This window comes from Ovis aries, chromosome 17, assembly GCF_016772045.2.
Source record: "Ovis aries strain OAR_USU_Benz2616 breed Rambouillet chromosome 17, ARS-UI_Ramb_v3.0, whole genome shotgun sequence".
NCBI lineage: Eukaryota > Metazoa > Chordata > Mammalia > Artiodactyla > Bovidae > Ovis > Ovis aries.
The window spans coordinates 8774590-8796693 of record NC_056070.1 but is presented as its reverse complement, the minus strand read 5'-3'; the positions used below and the strand labels follow the sequence as shown (position 1 = coordinate 8796693).

The window sequence follows — 22104 nt, the reverse complement described above, 5'->3', positions numbered from 1 at the left end:
CCTCAATTTCCTAGAGAATTTGTCTTTAAGACTTTGACATTTCTTTCTTGGTTCCTTCCTCAACCTCTATTTCTGTCTCACTCTTATATTTATATTTATGAGTTGATAAGGGAACTTTCAATTAATCCAAGAAATCTGCCTGTGCTCTTAAAACAATAGAAGGTCACCAACCTTATTCTGAAAGGAACACTAATTAGTGGGCACATTTGCAATGAGCCTCACATTTTACTGATGGACACTGAAATATTTTAAAAATCCCGATGTCTATTTGAGCAACTGACCCAGAGACAGCAACTTATGTTCTGCCTCTCAGCTAACATGAAATGATACTTACAGTCATCAGTTTTGAAATTTAAGCTACCAGCTACAAACATGCTAGAATATTCAACCCTCCTTCAGCAGTTATGATATTGAAAATAATGATGCATATGAAACAGGAACAGATGCCCAGACATAGAGAACAGATTTGTGGTTGCCAAGGGGAAATGGGCGTGGGAGAGAAGGATTGGAAGTCTGGGATTAGCAGATGCAAACTAGTATATATGGAATGGATAAACCACAGGGTCCTACTGTATAGCACAGGGAACTATATTCAATAATCTGTGATAAACCATGATGGAAAAGAATATGAAAAAGAATGTATATAACTGAATCACTTTGCTATGCAACAGAAATTAACACAACATTGTAAATCAACTATACTTCAACAAAATACATTAAACAAAAATAAATTGGGACTTCTCTGGTGGTCCATGGTTAAGACTTTGCCTTCCTATGCGGGGGGTGTGGGTTCAATCCCTGGTCAGGGAACTAAGATCCCACATGCTTCCTGGCCAAAGAAACCAAAAGATAAAACAGAAGCATTATTGTTACAAGTTCAATAAAGACTTAAAAAATCATAATAGACTTTAAAAATCTGAAAATGACTTTTGATAACAGAAAAAAAAGGAAGCAGTCATAAGGGGTTTCTCTCTTGGGTTCCTGAACATGTGATGGGCCAGACTTTCTTGGCACCTGCTGTGCCCAGCTGTGGGGACCACAGTCTGGTATATCATCAGCTGTTCCACGTCTTGCCCTCCAGGTACCGTTCTGACTCCCACTGACCCAAATGCTAGCAGGGCCAGTGTTCTGAGCATGCATTATGAATGGCATGCCCTGCCCTTCCATCATCTGCATTCTGCAGGCCACCTCTACAGGTCAAAAGTAAGCAGCTTGCCACACGTAGAAAACAACTGTACCCATCCGCGTAGAGGCTGGCATTCAGTGCAGTTATGGGCCTTCACCTCATCTTGTCAAATGCAGCTTCCCTTCTTTCCAGCCAGCAAGGAAGTTTTGTAGTTGGAAATCTTCTGATAAACATTACATGCAACAAGAGAGAAAGAGTCAGAAGTCTTGATTCAGAGTTCTACTTGAGGATGTGAGCACATTTCTGCAATCTGGACCTGCATATTCATCTAATGAATTCAGTTGGGAAATTTGGCTCCCACCGCTACTTCCTAAAAGAGATGGAGTGCCAAGAGGGTGGCAGCTGACAGGGGAGGGACAGAAGGCTGGAGAGTGGGCGAGACTAATTGGTCTTGTCACATACACAGATTAGATTATGTCTGCCGAAAACGAGGAGGGGGCAGGGGCCCCGAGTCACTGTTTATGCTGAAAAGATATACAGCCAAGTGTCCTCCTAGAACCAGAAGCAGGGATAGAAGCACAAGCCTCTTGACAAGAAAACAGGGGAATCTCAGTGTAAGGCAATTTAAAAAAAAAGATACAATATTTTGCTTGTCAACTACATAAGGGAATTGAGACCCAGAATAGCAAAGTACAACCTGATTAGAATTCCAATAATTTGTGCTAATTCACAAAGGTCAGGATAGAGCTTTACTTTGCTAAACAAGTCAATAGATTTTTAAAAAGAGGGCAAAAATTGCTGGAGTTGTGAGGGGTATTCTTTAAAGAAAGATTAACTTTTCAAGAAATTAGGAGTCACTTTTTAAAATGTAAATAACTAACATGATTAACTGTTTATGATTCTTCTCTGTCAAAGACTAAGGGAACTTAGAATCTGTAATATAAAATTATTGTTGTAATTCAAATTACTGTATGTTCTACAACGTAAAACTGCATTTTTAAGATAGTACTCTGCAAATCAAATTTATAGAACCCAGGCCTAAGGGACCACTCTGTGCTGGTTAGTGACCAAAATTCCTAAAATGAAGGAAACCAGTGCCTTTTTTTTCCTAACCTATTTTATTTTATTTATTTATTTATTTTACCTATTTTATTTTTTACCTTCCTTATTTTTTAAACTTTCTTCTTACCTATTTGTCCTCCTGCTCCATTCCTCCCCTTGTATCTTTCTTTTTTAATTTATTTATTTTTTACTGGAGCTTAGTTGCTTTACAATTTGTTCGTTTCTGCTGTACAGCAAAGTGAATCAGCTATATATATATATACATATACCTGTCATTCTTCTTTTCCTGAGATATTTGGTCCCCTTTGGCATATTCCAATTCTTTCAATAAGAAAAATTATGAGAAAGAAGTACAAAGTGTTGATGTGTGACTAAAATATTCCCTTAGATTAGTGTAGTTTCTATAACATAGCCTTTTCCCTAGGCTCTGAAACTCAAAGGAAATACATATTTCCCCAAAGTCTTTATCTGTTGCCTCTGGCCAAGGATGACAGTGAAATCAGTCTTCCTGGGTTTGTCTTAACATTCCACATCGGATATCCCAAACTCCCTCATTATTAAAACCAGCTGTGAGCTAACTGATAGTCGCAAAATAGAATTTACTCTCTTTACTGTTAAGAAAGCATACATAAGAGTCACAGCCTCCTGTAAGTAGCCAAGTCTGTTCTGCAGCGTTAGTAAATAACCTGTGGATTTGTGATGGGAACTTCTTACTTAACACCTGGACCTGTTTGTCATATTGCATGGCATCCAATAATTAGTCTTTTGGACTCTGTGGGAGAGGGAGAGGGTGGGATGATTTGGGAGAATGGCATTGAAACAAATAATATCATATATGAAATGAATAGCCAGTCCAGGTTCGATGCATGATACTGGATGCTTGGGGCTGGTGCACTGAGATGACCCAGAGGGATGGTTCGGGGAGGGAGGAGGGAGGGGGGTTCAGGATGGGGAACATGTGTATACCTGTGGCAGATTCATGTTGATGTATGGCAAAACCAATACAATACTGTAAAGTAATTAACCTCCAATTAAAAAAAAAAAAAACAAAGCTTTTCCTCTATTTTTTTAAAAGAAGGTTTCTGAGGGTTTTCTCTGCTCAGTGAATCTTTCCAATTTTCTTCTACTTTCAGTTGCTAGATATTCATTTTCTGTGAAATTGTAATTAGTGATATTCCTAGAAAGAATACTATTGAGATTTGGATTACACCTCTCACACTCAAGTTCTCCACAGATGTTTCTAGAACGATGAATGCTACAGTTACACAATGGTCATGAAGGTAAAGTAGCACCGATGATTGAATGTTGAGAAATGGCTCGCCTGTGAGCTCAAATGGGAACATTTCTTTCTGAAAGGGGATTGGCCAGGAATCTTTAGCAGGGAAGATGCTTACATTTGCTTTTAATGCAAGAGGGTAACTCTAGCTTCTAACCTTACATTTACAGGAGCAGAGATGTTAAGGAGAGGATGGGAAAGAGTGTGCAGAGAAAGGTAGGGACCCTGAGGGTGGACAGAGAAAGGTCTTTGAATAGCTATACAGCCATGCCGAAAAGCAACAATTACAGGAACCAGATAACTTTGAGATAAAACATGTAATTCTGAACTCATAGTTACAAAAAACTCTTGGGCAAGATACAGTAAAAACTAGCCTTTTGATTTTTGTTTTTTTTTGGTAAATTATTGGAATTGTTTGCAGACACTGTTGCCAGACACTATTTGATTTTAAAGGTATCAGAGCTCTCTCAGAGACCTGAGTTTAGGAGAAGTTAGTCTCCCCTGTCCTGTGGTCTGGTTGTCTACTAAACTGGGGACAACACTCTAATCAATTGTTCTGAAAGCCCCAGCTGAGTGCAAAGTGAACAGCCCATGACCTGTGTGGTCCCTTGTTCTGTAAAACTCACCATCGGTCATCCTGGTCGTTATTCACATGGACTCATTTTTTGCACCCCAAAATAACATCATTAGATTCCACTAGAAAAACAGTGGTATTTACAAAGAATGATGATTGCTGCTAATACTATTGACCACTTATAATTGTGATAGTCTAATACATATCTATCTATATATATATCACCTCACTTGATTCTCATGACAACTTTATGAAGGTAGCTATTGTTATTATCTCTATAGTACCATGAGAAAACTTACTTTCAAGGGCTGAAAACTCTCCAGGGTCATAAGACAAACAAGAGATACACCAAGATTTGAACCATCATCATTTTGACTATAAAGTTGTACAACAACCTTGTTTAACCTACTATTTTAGTTTACTTTCAAGGTTATTACATTGCCATTGTTTATGTCTAATACACAAAAAGGTAGAAGTTATAAAAATATTGGAATAAAATGAGTTATTCTTTGTTTTACTATTATTCAGTTGCAAATTTTTCCATTCCTGGTTACTTGTTGATGAATACGTTTTTACCCAGGTAATGAAATCAGGTAAGATACCAATAGGGTCATAGGATTTTGCTTTGGTGCTTTTCTGTTTGTGTTATTCTCTAAAATATTCTGTAAGTGTTCTGAGGACATCCTTCAGAGCTGTATTTTGTACTAAATTCCTACCATTGTTTGTCTGAAGAAAGGCAACTTTAGTCTTGATAAAACTCATAGCTAGGAATAGTTGTCAAAGTAACAGCCTAAATGGTTGATCTCATGGCCTCCGGATCCTGTTCTTGTGATGACTCTGCATTGTATGCTTTTTCTACATTGAAATTTTTTATCTTCTTTACAAAATCATTTAAGTCAGCTCAGAGAAAAGGCACAATAGCAACCATAATAATATGATGGGAAAAGAATCAGCAAATAAGATATACGGAAAAGAGAAGAATGCAGGTAGCCAAACGGCAGGATTAACTTCATTGTACAGTTAAACTATAAGTTTGCCTCTGAACTTCACTGACACCAAAGGAAGCATGATGAATTGTACTGTTATTATCTCTGGAAAGCATATGTTTTGGGAAATACAATTGATGTTTAGGAAATACAGCTGTATTATGCTGCTGCTGCTAAGTTGCATCAGTCATGTCTGACTCTGTGCGACCCCATAGACGGCAGCCACCAGGCTCCCCCGTCCCTGGGATTCTCCAGGCAACAACACTGGAGTGGGTTGCCATTTCCACTCCATTTCCCCTGTATTATGAACTCTTCTTCATTTTCACATTTTTATTATGCCCATTCCTCCCTATTCATTACTCTAATTTGACGGTGGGGGTGAGAAAATTGTTAGATAGGACTCCTACTTTTACAATCTCATATATTGCTGGAATTTCATTAACAGAAGAGTTGTTATAAAATAAGTGTTTTGTAGATATAATGGTCATCTGAGTTAAATTCACCCATTCCAGTCCATTTTAGTTCGCTGATTCCTAGAATGTTGACGTTCACTCTTGCCATCTCCTGTTTGACCACTTCCAATTTGCCTTGATTCATGGACCTAACATTCCAGGTTCCTATGCAATATTGCTCTCTACAGCATTGAACCTTGCTTCTATCACCAGTCACATCCACAGCTGGATATTGTTTTTGCTTTGGCTCATCCCTTCATTCTTTCTGGAGTTGTTTCTCCACTGATCTCCTGTAGCTTACCGGGCACCTACCAACCTGGGGAGTTCCTCTTTCAGTATCCTATCATTTTGCCTTTTCATTCTGTTCATGGGGTTCTCAAGGCAAGAATACTGAAGTGGTTTGCCATTCCCTTCTCCAGTGGACCACATTCTGTCAGACCTCTCCACCATGACCAGCCCATCTTGGGTGGCCCCACACAGCATGACTTAGTTTCATTGAGTTAGACAAGACTGTGGTCCGTGTGATCAGATTGGCTAGTTTTCTGTGATTATGGATTCAGTGTGTCTGCGCGCTGATGTCCTCTCGCAACACCTACCGTCTCACTTAGGTTTCTCTTACCTTGGACATGGGGTATCTCTTCTCGGCTGCTACAGCAAAATGCAGCCACTGCTCCTTACCTTGGACGAGGTCACCCTTCCTGACCTTGAAGAAGGAGTAGCTCCTCTCAGCCCTCCTGCACCGGCACTGCCACCACTCCTTGGACGTGGGGTTGCTCCTCTCAGGGAGGAATCCCTTAGAAGAAATGGAGTAGCCATCATGGTCAATAAAAGAGTCCAAAATGCAGTACTTGGATGCAGTCTCAAAAACGACAGAAAGACCTTTGTTTCCAAGGCAAATCATTCAATATCACGGTGATCCAAGCCTATGTCCCAACCAGTAACACTGAAGAAGCTGAAGTGGAATGGATCCATGAAGACCTACCAGACCGTTTAGAACTAACATCCACAAAAGATGTCCTTTTCATTATAGGGGACTGGAATGCAAACGTACGAGGTCAAGAAACACCTGGAGTAACAGGCAAATTTGGCCTTGGAATACAGAATGAAGCATGGCAAAGGCTAATAGAGTTTTGGCAAGAGAACTCACTGGTCATAGCAAACACACTCTTCCAACAACACAAGAGAAGACTCTACAGATGGACATCACCAGATGGTCAACACTGAAATCAGATTGATTATATTCTTTATAGCCAAATATGGAGAAGCTCTACACAGTCAACAAAAACAAGACCAGGAGCTGACTGTGGCTCAGATCATGAACTCCTTATTGCCAAATTCAGACTTAAATTAAAGAAAGTAAGGAAAACCATTAGACCATTCAGGTATGACCTAAATCAAATCCCTTATGATTATACAGTGGAAGTGAGAAGTAGATTTAAGGGACTGGATCTGACAGACAGAGTACCTGATGAACTATGGACAGAGGTTCATGACATTGTACAGAAGACAGGGATCAAGACCATCCCCATGGAAAAGAAATGAAAAAAAGCAAAATGGCTGTCTGAGGAGGTCTTACAAATAGCTGTGAAAAGCAAGAAGAAAAGGAAAGATATGCCCCTTTGAATGCAGAGTTCCAAAGAATAGCAAGGAGAGATAATAAAGCCTTCCTCAGTGGCCAATGCAAAGAAATAGAGGAAAAGAACATAATGGGGAAGACTAGAAATCTCTTCAAGAAAATTAGAGATACCAAGGAACATTTCATGCAAAGATGAGCTCGATAAAGGACAGAAATGGTAGGGACCTAACAGAAGCAGAAGATATTAAGAAGAGGTGGAAAGAATACACAGAACTCTACAAAAAAGATCCTCATGACCCAGATAATCACAATGGTGTGATCACTCACCTAGAGCCAGACATCCTGGAATGTGAAGTCAAGTGGGCCTTAGAAAGCATCACTATGAACAAAGCTGGTGGAGGTGATGGAATTTCAGTTGAGCTATTTCAAATCCTGAAAGAGGATGCTGTGAAAGTGCTGCACTCAATATGCCAGCAAATTTGGAAAACTCAGCAGTGGCCACAGGACTGGAAAAAGTCAGTTTTCATTCCAATCCCAAAGAAAGGCAATGCCAAAGAATGCTCAAACTACAGCACAATTGCACTCATCTCACACGCTAGTAAAATAATGCTCAAAATTCTCCAAGCCAGGCTTGAGCAATACGTGAACCATGAACTTCCAGATGTTCAAGCTGGTTTTAGAAAAGGCAGAGGAACCAGAGATCAAATTGCCAACATCTGCTGGATCATGGAAAAAGCAAGAGAGTTCCATAAAAACATCTATTTCTGCTTTATTGACTATGCCAAAGCCTTTGACCGTGTGGATCACAATAAACTGTGGAAAATTCTGAAAGAGTTGGGAATACCAGACCACCTGACCTGCCTCTTGAGAAACCTGCATGCAGGTCAGGAAGCAACAGTTAGAACTGGACATGGAACAAAAGACTGGTTCCAAATAGGAAAAGGAGTGCGTCAAGGCTGTATATTGTCACCCTGCTTATTTAACTTCTATGCAGAGTACATCATGAGAAAGGCTGGGCTGGAAGAAGCACAAGCTGGAATCAAGATTGCCGGGAGAAATATCAATAACCTCAGATATGCAGATGACACCACCCTTATGGCAGAAAGTGAAGAGGAACTACAAAGCCTCTTGATGAAAGTAAACGAAGAGAGTGAAAAAGTTGGCTTAAAGCTCAACATTCAGAAAACAAAGATCATGGCATCTGGTCCCATCATTTCATGGGAAATAGATGGGGAAACAGTGTCAGACTATTTTGGGGGGCTCCAAAATCACTGCAGATGGTGATTGCAGCCATGAAATTAAAAGATGCTTACTCCTTGGAAGGAAAGTTTTGACCAAACTAGATAGCATATTAAAAAGCAGAGATAATATTTTGTCAACAAAGGTCCATCTAGTCAGGGCTATTGTTTTTCCAGTGGTCATGTATGGATATGAGAGTTGGGCTATAAAGAAAGCTGAGCACCAAAGAATTGATGCTTTTGAATTGTGGTGTTGGAGAAGACTCTTGAGAGTCCCTTGGACTGCAAGGAGATCCAACCAGTCCATCCTAAAGGAGACCAGTCCTGGGTATTCATCGGAAGGACTGATGCTGAAACACTAGTACTTTGGCCACCTCATGCGAAGAGTTGACTCATTGGAAAAGACCCTGATGCTGAGAGGAATTGGGGGCAGGAGGAGAAGGGGACGACTGAGGATGAGATGGCTGGATGGCATCACCAACTTGATGCACATGAGTTTGGGTGAACTCCGGGAGTTGGTGATGGACAGGGAGGCCTGCTGCTAAGTAGCTTCAGTCATGTCCGACTCTTTGCAATCCCATAGTCGGCAGCCCACGAGGCTCCCCCGTCCCTGGGATTCTCCAGGCAAGAACACTGGTGTGGGTTGCCATTTCCTTCTCCAATTCATGAAAGTGAAAATTATGTGAAGTCATTAAGTCATGTCTGACTCTTAGCGACCCCATGGACTGCAGCCTACCAGGCTCCTCCATCCATGGGATTTTCCAGGCAAGAGTACTGGAGTGGGGTGCCATTGCCTTCTCCACAGGGAGGCCTGGTGTGCTGCAATTCACGGGGTCGCAAAGAGTCGGACATGACTGAGCGACTGAACAGAACTGAACTGAAGTATTTTTGTAAAAACAAATGAGTTTAAATATGGAGCTACATAATTCTGATTAATTCTCTTGGACTATCAGTATAAAATCCACTAGATAACCAGTTGACAATTATAAAAAAGAAATAGTTCTGTATACAGTGCAAATGATATGATGAGTAAAATTTGACAAAACAGAAATATTGGAAGCAATTTGTCCAATTTTCATCTCTCAAAATCTGACAGTGTTTAGCTCTGTCACTGGTTACTTAGGGTGCAGAATAGAACATGGAATGGTGCTGAGAATTCTTGAAGAAGTCTCAAGATCAAAATATTGAAGAAACTTAACATCATGTATTTTGTTTTCCACAAAATCAACCTACAAATGTGTCCAAAAAAAGTCCTTAAATTCTGAAAATGCGCCTACCTAGAACCAGAGACCTCATCAGCCACTGCAGACAACACAACATATATTTAGAGATGGTACATTTCAGTTGTCTCCTACAATATGTTTTTATCAAAATTTTACTTAACACTGAGTTTTTAATCATTCCAACTTATAGTCAGTATTTTTGTAAACTTTGAATCAGTAAATAAATCATAGTCTCGCTTATCTAGACTCCAACACTCCCACAAAATGATTTCTAGACTTCCTATGCATTATCCTTAATAAGTTTCTATTTACTTCCCTTTGTAACACTTTTAAAATTAAAATGTGCTTTAAATTGTTTCAGATTTGTATTATGGATATCGTCTAGAGAGAAAATACCATCATGTTATGGTTAGGAAGAAAATGACAATAAAAGAAGTCTAGGAAATATCCAGAAAACTTTCACCATAGTTCATGGAATTAGATAAATCAATTAGTTGAAAAATTTTAATTCAGTGATTTTGCTACCTGACAGTTTTGATACACTTATCCCCTAATTTTGGAATAACTGATTTTAAATTTTGTCTAATATTACTTCATGTCTACTTCTTTCTAACAACAATCATGTTCATTCCCTATGAAGTAAATGGAAATGCTACCATTTGTATTGAAAAATGTCTCTCAAGTTCTAAAACTAGTACTTTTTTTTTTTATTCATTATCAGGTATAATGTTCTATATCTGTTCTAAGCAAATATACCAGCAAATTACATGTATTGATACCTTCTGGACAACGTGTATAGATAATGTAAAAATGATACATCAAGCTCACATACTGGTGACATGACTTGCATTTTTAGAATCATTTCTTGATCACTAACAAAGAAGGAAAAAAGTTAGCTGGAAAAAGAAGATTCTAAAAAAGCATAAAAAATGTTTTCTGATCAGACATGCTACAGTGTAGAGGAGGTGCTGGATTTGATCTATATTGCCCTACCAAATAAGAGGTTGTTAGAAAGAGACTGCTTTCCACTATCTACCAAAACTGGATTCCATTTACAACTTCATGAAGGCAGGAACATCCGTCTTTTTTAGCATGTATCCAAGCATGGGCACAATGCCTGAAAAATAATAGTTATCCTATCAGTAATATTTATAAAGGAATGAAATTCAGACTTTGGAAAGTGAATGGAAGGATATTCCATTACTCTGGAGGATTTTCTCTGCAGAAAATATGCTTCTGTTGAGAGATGGGAGGTCAGGGAATCCCAAGATAACCGTGATGATCTATACCTTATGGTTAAGATCGTCTAGTTCAAGCTTTGTCTGTAAAGGTCAGATAATAAATACTGCAGGCATTGAAGGCCAGTCTTATAACTACTCCACTCTGCTGGTATAGTATAAAAACAACCATAAATGAAAGAATTGGTATGGCTGGGCTCATTGGTGGGCCATAGTTTCCCAACTCATGATCTAATTATGTATCACTTTCTCCCTACTACCTTTATTTAACAATATACTTTTAACAATTTAAACAGTTTTCACATTTTATTTTTGATTGTGGTAAAGTATACCTAACAAAAATTTACCTTTTAAACCATTTTTTAATTCAGCATTTCCAATTTTTAAAGTTTTATTTATTTATTTTAATTGGAGGATAATTACAATATTGTGATGGTTTTTGCCATACATCAACATGAATCAACCATTGGTAAGTACACAATTCAACAACATTAAATGCATTAGCATTTTTGTGTAAAGACCATCCTTATTCATTTCCAGAGCTTTTTCATCGTCCCATACTGACACTCTTTACCAGTTAAACAAATCCCCATACCCATCTCCCTCCAGCCCCAGGTGACCACTGTTTTACTTCTGTCTTTATGAATTTGCTATCTGTACTTCATGTAAGTGGGCTCATACAATATTTATCATTTTGTATCTAGCTTATTTCACTTTGTATAATATCTTCAAGATTCATCTATTTTGCAGCACACATCAGAATTTAATTTTTTCTGTAGGATTTATTTTTTAGAGAAGTTTTAGGTTCACAGCAAAACTGATAGAAAAGTATAGCAATTTCCTGTACACCCCTGACCCTGCATAGGCACCGCCTCCTTCCTTATCAACATCCCCTAGTAGAGTGGTATATTTGTTATAATTGATGAATCTACACTGATACATCATAATCACCCAAGAGAGAAATAATGATTTCGCTCTTGACCTTACACATTCTATGGGTTTAACAAAGTTTGGATAATATGTGTCCAGTACTTTTACTGCCATAAAAATCTCCCTACTCTGCCTATTCATCCTTCCCTGTCTCATTCCCTAATGACCACTGATACTTTCCTTGCATCCGTAATTTTGCCTTTTCCAGAATGTTATATGGCTTCCCTGGTGGCTCAGATAATAAAGCATCTGCCTATAATGTGGGAGACCTGAGTTTAATCCCTAGGTCAGGAAGATCCCTAGGAGAAGGAAATGGCAACCCACTCCAGTATTCTTGCCCGGAAAATCCCATAGATGAAGGAATCTGGTGGGCTACAGGCCGTGGGGTTGCAAAGAGTCGGACGTAAATGAGTAACTTCACTTTCAGAATGTTATATGGTTGGATTCATAAAATATGTGTCCTTTTCAGACTCGCTTCTTTTATTCAATAATGAGCATTTAAGGTTCCTCCATGTCTTTCCATGACTTGATAGCTCACTTCTTTTAGTGCTGAATAATATTCCATTGTCTAAAGGTACCAGTTTATTTATCCTATAACCTACTAAAGGGCATTTTGGTTGCTTTCAAGTTTCAGCAATTGTAAGTAAAGCTGCTGAAAACACCTCATCTCACATGCTAGTAAAGTAATGCTCAAAATTCTCAAGCCAGGCTTCAGCAATATGTGAACCGTGAACTTTCAGTTGTTCAAGCTGGTTTTAGAAAAGACAGAGGAACCAGAGATCAAATTGCCAACATCCATGGGATCAACAAAAAAGCAAGAGTGTTCCAGAAAAACATCTATTTCTGCTTTATTGACTATGCCAAAGCCTTTGACTGTGTGGATCACAATAAACTGTGGAAAATTCTGAAAGAGATGGGAATACCAGACCACCTGACCTGCCTCTTGAGAAACCTATATGCAGGTCAGGAAGCAATAGTTAGAACTGGACATGGAACAACAGACTGGTTCCAAATAGGAAAAGGAGTACATCAATCCTGTATATTGTCACCCTGCTTATTTAACTTATATGCAGAGTACATCATAAGTAAATTCCTGGGCTGGAAGGAGCACAAGCTGGAATCAAGATTGCTAGGAGAAATATCAATAACCTCAGATATGCAGATGACACCACCCTTATGGCAGAAAGTGAAGAACTAAAGAGCCTCTTGATGAAAGTGAAAGAGGAGAGTGAAAAAGTTGGCTTAAAGCTCAACATTCAGAAAACAAAGATCATGGCATCTGGTCCCATCACTTCATGGCAAATATATGGGGAAACAGTGGAAACAGTGGCTGACTTTACTTTTTGGGGCTCCAAAATGACTGCAGATGGTGATTGCAGCCATGAAATTAAAAGACACTTACTCCTTGGAAGGAAAGTTATAACCACCCTATTCAGCATATTAAAAAGCAGAGACATTACTTTGCCAACAAAGGTCTGTCTAGTCAAGGCTATGGTTTTTCCAGTAATCATGTATGGACGTGAGAGTTGGACTGTAAAGAAAGCTGAGAGCCAAAGAATTGATTCTTTTGAACTGCGGTGTTGGAGAAGACTCTTGAAAGTCCCTTGGACTGCAAGGAGGTCCAACCAGTCCATCCTAAAGGAGTTCAGTCCTGGGTGTTCATTGGAAGGACTGATGCTGAAGCTGAAACTCCAATACTTTGGACACCTGATGCGAAGAGCTGACTCATTGGAAAAGACCCTGATGCTGGGAGGGATTGGGGGCAGGAGGAGAAGGGGACAACCAAGGATGAGATGGCTGGATGAGATCACCGACTCAATGGACATGAGTTTGGGTAAAGTCTGGGAGTTGGTGATGGACAGGGAGGCCTGGTATGCTGCGGTTCATGGGGTCTCAAAGATTTGGACATGACTGAACGACTGAACTGAACTGAACTGATAAACACCTATATTCAGGGTTTTGTGCAGACATAAGGTTTCAGCTCCTTTGCTGGATCACATGGAAGATATATATATAATTTTGTAAGATACTGCCAAACAGTCTTCCAAAATAGCTGTACCATTTTACATTCCCTTCAGGTATAAATCAGGGTTCCTCTTGCTCCACATCCTCACTATTATTTCATGTTTCCAATGTTTTGGATTTTAGCCATTCTAATAAGCACGTTAATAGTATCTCAGTCAGTCAGTTCAGTCAGTTCAGTCACTCAGTCGTGTCTGATTCTTTGCGATCCAAAGAACTGCAGCACGCCAGGCCTCCATGTCCACTACCAACTCCTGGAGTTCACTCAAACTCATGTCCATCGAGTCAGTGATGCCATTCAACCATCTCATCCTCTGTCGTCCCCTTCTCCTCCTGCCCCCAATCCTTCCCAGCATCAGAGTCTTTTCCAATGAGTCAGCTCTTCACATGAGGTGGTCAAAGTACTGGAGTTTCAGCTTCAGCATCAGGCCTTCCAGTGAACACCCAGGACTGATCTCCTGTAGGATGTAGGATGGACTGGTTGGATTTCCTTGCAATCTAAGGGACTCTCAAGAGTCTTCTCCAACACCACAGTTCAAAACCATCAATTCTTCGGCACTCAGCTTACTTCACAGTCCAACTCTCACATCTTTACGTGACCACTGGAAAAACCATAGCCTTGACTAGATGGACATTTGTTGGCAAAGTAATGACTCTGCTTTTGAATATGCTATCTAGTTTGGTCATAACTTTCCTTCCAAGGAGTAAGTGTCTTTTAATTTCATGGCTGCAATCACCATCTGCAGTGATTTTGGAGCCCCCCAAAATAAAGTCTGACACTGTTTCCATTGTTTCCCCATCTATATCCCATGAAGTGATGGGACATCAGGTTGCATGTCCAACTGTCACATTTTGCTAATGCCAGCTTTGAAGATTTTCCTTGGGCATATCAGCACTCTGATGTGATTGCAGAAAAGTTTATTAGGGTTCTTGGGTCTAATGAAACTGAATAAGCACATTTTTCCACTGAATGCAGCCATAAAAAATAGACAGAATGCATGAGCAGATATTAGGGAAATCTGAAAAGTAAACAGTAGCAGGCAAATTAGAAAGATCAGAAATCTAAGAACCACTAAACCACCAATAACTTATTATTTTCTGTCTCTGATATTTCCAAACCCAGTCTCAATGCAGCCTGCAAGCCAGAAGCAGGAATTCTTGCAGGCTGATAGAGTTTCAGAAGAAGCTGTCAGATTTTGACTTGCAAGATGAGAAAAGGATCTTCTAACAGTCAGAGGGAATGGGATTAAAAACAAAAAAACAAACCTCATGTGTTGTTTTCTTTTTATCTTTCCTTCTTCCTGTGGTCCTCAAGTGATCTAGTACAACTGATGATGACAATGAAAACAATAGCTACCATGATGGTTTGCCTGTGTGTGTACTAAGTCACTTCAGTCATGCCCGACTCTTGGCGACCCCATGGACTGTAACCCGCCAGGCTACTCTGTCCATGGGATTCCCGAGGCAAGAATACTGGTGCGGGTTGCCATGACCTCCTCCAGGTGATCTTCCCAAACCAGGGATGGAACCCAAGTCTCTTGTGTCTAACTTGCATTGGCAGGAAGGTTCTTTACCACTAGCACTAACTAGGAAGCCCAAAATGATGGTTTGGAGACATACAGTGGGGAATTTGAAGCTTCCTTGCAAATCAGAAGAGCTGAGGACCTAAGGGTGTGTGTGTGTGGAGGGGGGGGGATACCTATTGCTTTTCCCTCTCTTTTTTCCTGCTGCATCTAGACTCAGGACATGACTACAGTTGCAAGTTGTACATGATAGAACTGGTAAAATAAAGTCCAAGCTTTCTAGCTAAACTAAAAAGAGGAATCACAGAGAAACAGAAAACATTCCAGGGATGTCAAAGAGAAGAAAGAGTGGAAGGGTACCCAGGAAAAAAAAGAAAATTAGTCAATTAACTATTGGGTATATTCCCAGTACGCCCATGTAGAGCTTTGACAGAAAATAGTGTTCCATTAACTTTGAGAACTGAACTATTAGATAGATCACTACCCAGAAGTAAGAATGGCCACATGAAATGAAGTGAAAGTGTTAGTCACTCAGTCCTGTCTGACTCTTTGCGATCCCATGAATCCCACCAGGCTCCTCTGTCCTTGGAATTCTCCAGGCAAGAATACTGGAGTGGGTAGCCATTCCCTTCTCCAAGGAATCTTCCCAACCCAGGGATCAAACCCAGGCCTCCTGCATTGCATGCAGAGTTTTTACCATCTGAGCCACCAGGGAAGCCCACACACATAGGACAAATACAAATAATATTGCAAAGGAATTGATGACGAAAGTGACGTTGGGACCATAATTCCCATAAGGCTCGTCAAAACTTGCAATCTGAAAAAAGTCAGTTCAATTGCCTGCTAAAACAAAAAATAGCAACAGTCTCCAGAGAGTTAAACAAGACCCAGAAAATCCTAGAATGATATTCAAAATGTCCAGGATACAATCCAAAATTACATGGCATATGAAGAACCAGGAAATGTCAATTTGTGTGAAAAGGCAACAAAGGGATGCCAACACTGAGATGACACAGATGTTTGGGATTATCTAACAAAGACTTTAAAGCAACTATTTAAAACATTCTACAGGAAGTAAGGTCAAAGACTATTAAAACGAATGGAAAAAGATAAGTCTCAACAAAGAAATAAAAAATAAATAAATAAAACCCAGGAAATTCTAGACTTGAAAGAAGGTATTTAAAGTTTGAAACTTATGGGACAGACTCAATACTGAAAGGAAATAACAAAACAAGAAGTGAACTTTAAGACGAGTAATAAAAATTTTCTAATCTGAATGATAAAGAGGGAAATGATTGCAAATTATGACCACAGCCTCAGGGATTTGTGGTGCATTGCCAAAAGCTTTAAATTTTGTATCATTAGAAACATAAAGGGAGGAGGAAGAAAGCATTATTCTGGGAAATATCTGAAGAAATAGTAGCAGAAAACTCCCCAAATTTAGGGAAAGACACACCCTTACAGATTCAAGAAATGCAACCATCCTTAAACAGAGTATACCCAAAGAAATTCCCACACAGACGTAGCATACTTAAATTCTTCAAAACTAAAACAAAGAAAAAATCTTGTACTTTTATAGAAAATATTGCATTACTTATAGGGCAACAATGATCTGAATGATCATATTTCTGATAAGAAACAAAAATTGGAATCTGGAAGTAAGTAGAATAGCACTTTCAAAGTGCTGGGAGGAAATAAAACACCTAGAATTCTGCATCATGCAAAAATGTCATCCATAATTGAAAGTGAAACAGAGACATTAACAGATAAAGGAAAATTGAAAGAATGCAGTGTCAACAGACCTGGTATAAAGGCTCTGCTAAAGGAAGTTCAGCAAAGTAAAGGAAGTGATATGAGAGGGGAAGTTGGATGGTAAGGAGTAAATTAATCACAATAGAAGGAAAATAGTTTGGTAAGGATAACATACTGTTCTTCTCTTGAATTTTTAAAAATATGTTTGATAGCAGAAAGCAAAAATTATAACACTGACTTATATGATTTTCAGTGTAAGCAGAATGTAATACATAAGATATTATATCATAACTGGGAGGGGAACACAGGACCCTAAATGGCTGTTAAGTTTCTACATTCTACTTGAAGTAATAAACTACTGATTTTAAGATGACTGAGAAAAGTTAAGCATGCATATTATAATCTCTAGAGCAACCACTAAAATCCTGTACAAAGAAATAGGTTGATAAAGAAAGTAAAACAGAATACTGGAAATATTCATTAAATAACTTCAAAGAAGCTGGAATTGGAGAAACAGAGGAGCAAATAATAGAAGAAATAAATATAAATCAATTAATAAAATGGTAGACCCAATTCCAAGCATACCAAGAGTTATACCCAACAAAAATGGCCTTAAAATGCTAACCTAAAGAAATTAGGTTTGCAATGCTGGAGAAGACTCTTGAGAGCCCCTTGGACAGCAAGCAAATCAAAATAGCCAATCCTAAAGAAAATCAACCCTAAATATTTATTGGAAGGACTGATGCTGAAGTTGAAGGTCCAGTAATAATTTGGCCACCTGATGAGAAGAACCCACTCATTGGAAAACATCCTGCTGCTAGGAAACACTGAAGTCAAAAGGAGAAGGGGGCAGCAGAGGATAGATGGTTGGATGGCATCACTGACTCAATGGACATGAGTTTGAACAAACTCTGGGAGATAGTGAAGGACAGGGGAGCCTGGTGTTGCAGTGCATGATGCCGCAAAGAGTCAGATGTGACTTAGCAAATTAACAGCAACAACAAAAATAGAGATTAGAATGTATTTTTTTAATTAATTAGTTTTTTATTGAAGGATAACTGCTTTATAGAATTTTACTGTTTTCTGTAAAACCTCAATATGAATCAGCCATAGGTATACATATATCCTCTCCATTTTGAACCTCCCTCCTATCTCCTGCCCCATTCCACCCCTCTAAGTTGACACAGAGCCCCTGTTTGAGTTTCCTGATCCATACAGCAAATTCCCCCAGCTATCTATTTTGCATATGGTAATGTAAGTTTCCATGTCACTCTCTCCATACATCTCACCCTCTCCTCCCCTCTCCCCATGTCCATAAGTCTATTCTCTATGTCTGTTTCTCCACTGTTGCCCTGTAAATAAAGTCTTCAGTACCATTTTTCTAGATTCTGTATATATGTGTTAGAATACAGCCTGATTCATTTCACTCCATATAATAGGTTCTAGGTTCTTTTTTTTTTTAAAAAAAAAAAGGAAGAAAAACATGACCCAACTTTATGCTGTTTATAAAAAATTACTTTAAATATAATTATAGAGATTGATTAAAATTAAAAGGATATAAAAAGATACACCATACAAGTATAAATGTAAAGGAAATTGGAATGACTATACTGATATCAAACAAAATAGACTTCAGAGCAAATAAACTTACCAGACACAAAAAGGAACATTACATAATGGTGAAGTAAATTTACCAAGAACACATAACAATCTTAAATATTTATATGCCAAAGCACGGCCTCAGAATGCATGAAACAAAAAGGAGAGAACTGAAGGGATGAGAGGAAAAATTCAGAATTGTAGTTTGAGATTTCAACACCCTTGTCTCAGTAATTATTAGAATGAGTAGGCAGAAAATTAGCAAGGATACAGAAAACCTGTAGATCGCTAGATCCATCTGACTTTTACAAAACCCATGATAATACTTTTTTTTTCCAAGTTCACTTGGAACATTGACCAAGATAAGCCATGTATCCCAGGGATTAAACAAGTATTAACAAATACAAAATAATTAAGACCAGATAGAGCATGTTCTTATAATCTGCCTGTAGTGCAGGAGAACTGGGTTCTATCCCTGGATCGAGAAGATCCCCTGGAAGAGGAAATTGTAACCCACTCCAGTATTCTTGCCTGGAAAATCCCATGGACAGAGGAGCCAGGTGGGCTATACTCCATGGGGTCACAAAGAGTCGGACACGACTGAGCAACTAACAGTTTCGGTTTTCCAGAGGATGTTCTCTAATCAAAATGGAATTAGATTGGAAATGGATAACAGAAAGCTAACAGAAAACTTTAAAAAGACTTGAACATTCAGTAAGACATTCCTAAATAATCCATGCTTCAAAGAAGAATTCCCAAGGAAAAAAAGATAATAGTTGAACATATCAAAATTTGTGAGAGAGAGAAAATAGTACTCAGCTGTACATTTATATCATTCAGTGCTTGATTTGAAAAAGAAGGAATGTTTAATAATGAACTTTTACTTTAATGAAAAGAGCAAAATAAACTCATATCAAACAGAAAGAATAAAATAAGAAAGAGAAAAAAATCAATAAAATTGAAACAACAAGCAATAGAGAAAAAAAATGAAACAAGGAGTTTCTTTGGGGAAAAAATCAGTTAAGTTGATATAACTCTACTAAGACTAACAGAGAAAGCACAAAGACCCAAATTACTAATAAGGGTGCAAAGACGTTATATCACCATAGAATGTGAAGACATTAAGAGAAAACTGAAACAAGTCTATATATATATGACTTTGAGAACTTATATGAAATTATACAAATTCTTGAGAAACCAATTCCCAAGAATTATCAAGTGGAAGTAGATAAGCTGAGTCACTCTAGAACTATTGAAGAAATTAAATTCATATTTTAAAACCTTCCAGAAAGGAAATTTTGGGGCCCAGATGGTCTCCCTGGAGAGTCTTACCAAACATTTAAGGAAAAAGTAAAACCAATTCTGCACAATCTCTAAAATAAAATAGAAGAGGATAGAATACTTCATACCCTGTTCTGGAAGGCCAGAACCTCCCTGATGAAATTAGATGGATAGCAAGAAAAGACAATTACAGAAAAATATCCCTCATTAAAATAGATTTAAAATCCTCAGCAAAGTATAATACAAACACCACACCACAACCTTGCAGGAGATCAGGGCTGTTTCTATATTTAAAAAGTGATTGGTATAATCCACGTTACAGTCTAAGGAGAAAACCAATATGATTATTAATTATTGAATAAAAAACCTTTGACAAAACTCCATGATAAGAACTCTCAGTGAACTGGGAGTAAATGAGAACTTTTTGCATCTTGATAAAAAACATCTACAAAAGACCTATACTAATTTCATATTTGGTAAAAGACTGACTGCTTTCCCTCCAAGACTGAAAAGAAAAGAATTTCTACTCTCTCTAATGACATGTAGTATTAAACTAAAAGTCATAGTTAGCTCAATAAGGAAAGAAAAAACTCAAAGCCACGCAGATAAGGAAAAGAAAGAAAGAAAATTGCCCCTGTACTCAGATAATATGATTGCATATGTAGAAAATCCCAAGGAGTATATATTTTTAAATTTCCTAAAAATAATGTTTTTAGCAAAGTCACAAGCCAGAAGGCAGCACAGAGAACAACTGTATTTCTATATCTATGCAGCAGCCCATAGGGTTGCACAGAGTCAGACACGACTGAGCGATTGAACTGACTGATATGACAAACAGTTTGTTTTGTTGCTGTTGTTTAGTTGCTTAGTCATGCCCAACTCTTTTTCGACCCTGTAGGTTGTAGCCTCCAGGCTCCAAGACCCATGGATTTTCCCAGGCAGAAATACTGGAGTGAGTTGCCATGCCCTCCTTCAAGTGATCGTCTCAAACCAGGGATCGAACTCACATCTCCTGAATTGGCAGGCAGATTCTTTACCACTGAGCCACCCAATAAACAGTTAAAAATCACAATTTAAAAATTAAAACATGAGCTCCAACACCAATAAATGAAATGCCTTACAGTGGGCTTCCCTGGCAGACGCCTCACCCTGGGCCCACACATCCATTCTCTACGTCTGCGTTTCTATTCTTGTGCTGCGAACAGGCTCATCTGCGCCGCCTTTCTAGATTCTATACGTACAGGATGCTTGTTTCTCTCTTTCTGATTTACTTCACTCTGGATGACAGACTCTGGGCCTATCTACATCTCTACAAATGACCCAATTCCATTCCCTTTTATGGCTGAGTAATATTCCATTGTATATATATACACCACATCTTCTTATCCATTCATCTCTCTGTTGATGGACATTTAGGTTGCTTCCATGTCCTATGTTCAGAGCCCTTTCTTTTCGTAATGGCTCCAAACTGGACTGGAAGCAAACAAAAGTCCTTCAACAGGTGAAGGCGAGTGAATAAACAAATGGAGGAACATTGATAATTTATTATCAATGAAGAGGAATGAACTCTCAACACAGACTATATATATACCAAAGGAAATATGTTGAGGAAAAGCAGTCTCAAAAGTTTCTATGTAGTATGATTCTGTTTATATAGCATTCTCAAAAAGACAAACTAGAGTCTTTGAGGAGGTTTGATCTTAGAGGGATAGGATGATGGTATGTTTTAATGCTCAAAATTCTTCAAGCTAGGTTTCAATAGTATGTGATCTGAGAAATTCCAGATGTATAAGCTGGATTTAGAAAAGGCAGAGGAGCCAGAGATCAAATTGCCATCATTCATTGCATCATAGAAAAAACAAGGGGATTACCAAAAAATATATATATATATATCTACTTCTGCTTCATTGACTACACTAAAGCCTTTGACTGTGCGGATCACAACAAACTGTTGAAAATTCTTAAAGAGTTGGGAGCACCTTACTTGCCTCCTGAGAAACCTGTAGGCTGGTCAAGAAGCAACAGGTAAAACTGGACATGGAACAACGGACTTGTTCAAACTTGGAAAAGGAGTACACGAAGGCTGTATGTTGTCACTCTGCTTATTTAACTTACATGCAAAGTATATCATGTGAAATGCCGGCCTGGATGACTCAAGCTGGAATCAAAATTTCTGGGAGAAATATCAATAACCTCAGATACACAGATGATACCACTCTAATGGCAGAAAGTGCAGAGGAACTAAA

The 22104-nt window shown here is 38.6% G+C and overlaps 1 protein-coding gene across 1 annotated transcript in view; it reads right to left on the bottom strand.

Moving 5' to 3' along the window:
- Positions 1-2175: 2175 nt before the first annotated feature.
- IQCM (IQ motif containing M) overlaps positions 2176-22104 on the bottom strand; it is a 594059-nt gene continuing 574130 nt past the window's right edge. The window contains exon 16 of the mRNA XM_060400977.1: positions 2176-6269. Within this exon, the coding sequence (XP_060256960.1) occupies positions 6256-6269 (14 nt within the window). The 3' untranslated portion in view covers positions 2176-6255. The remainder of the gene's footprint in view (positions 6270-22104) is intronic.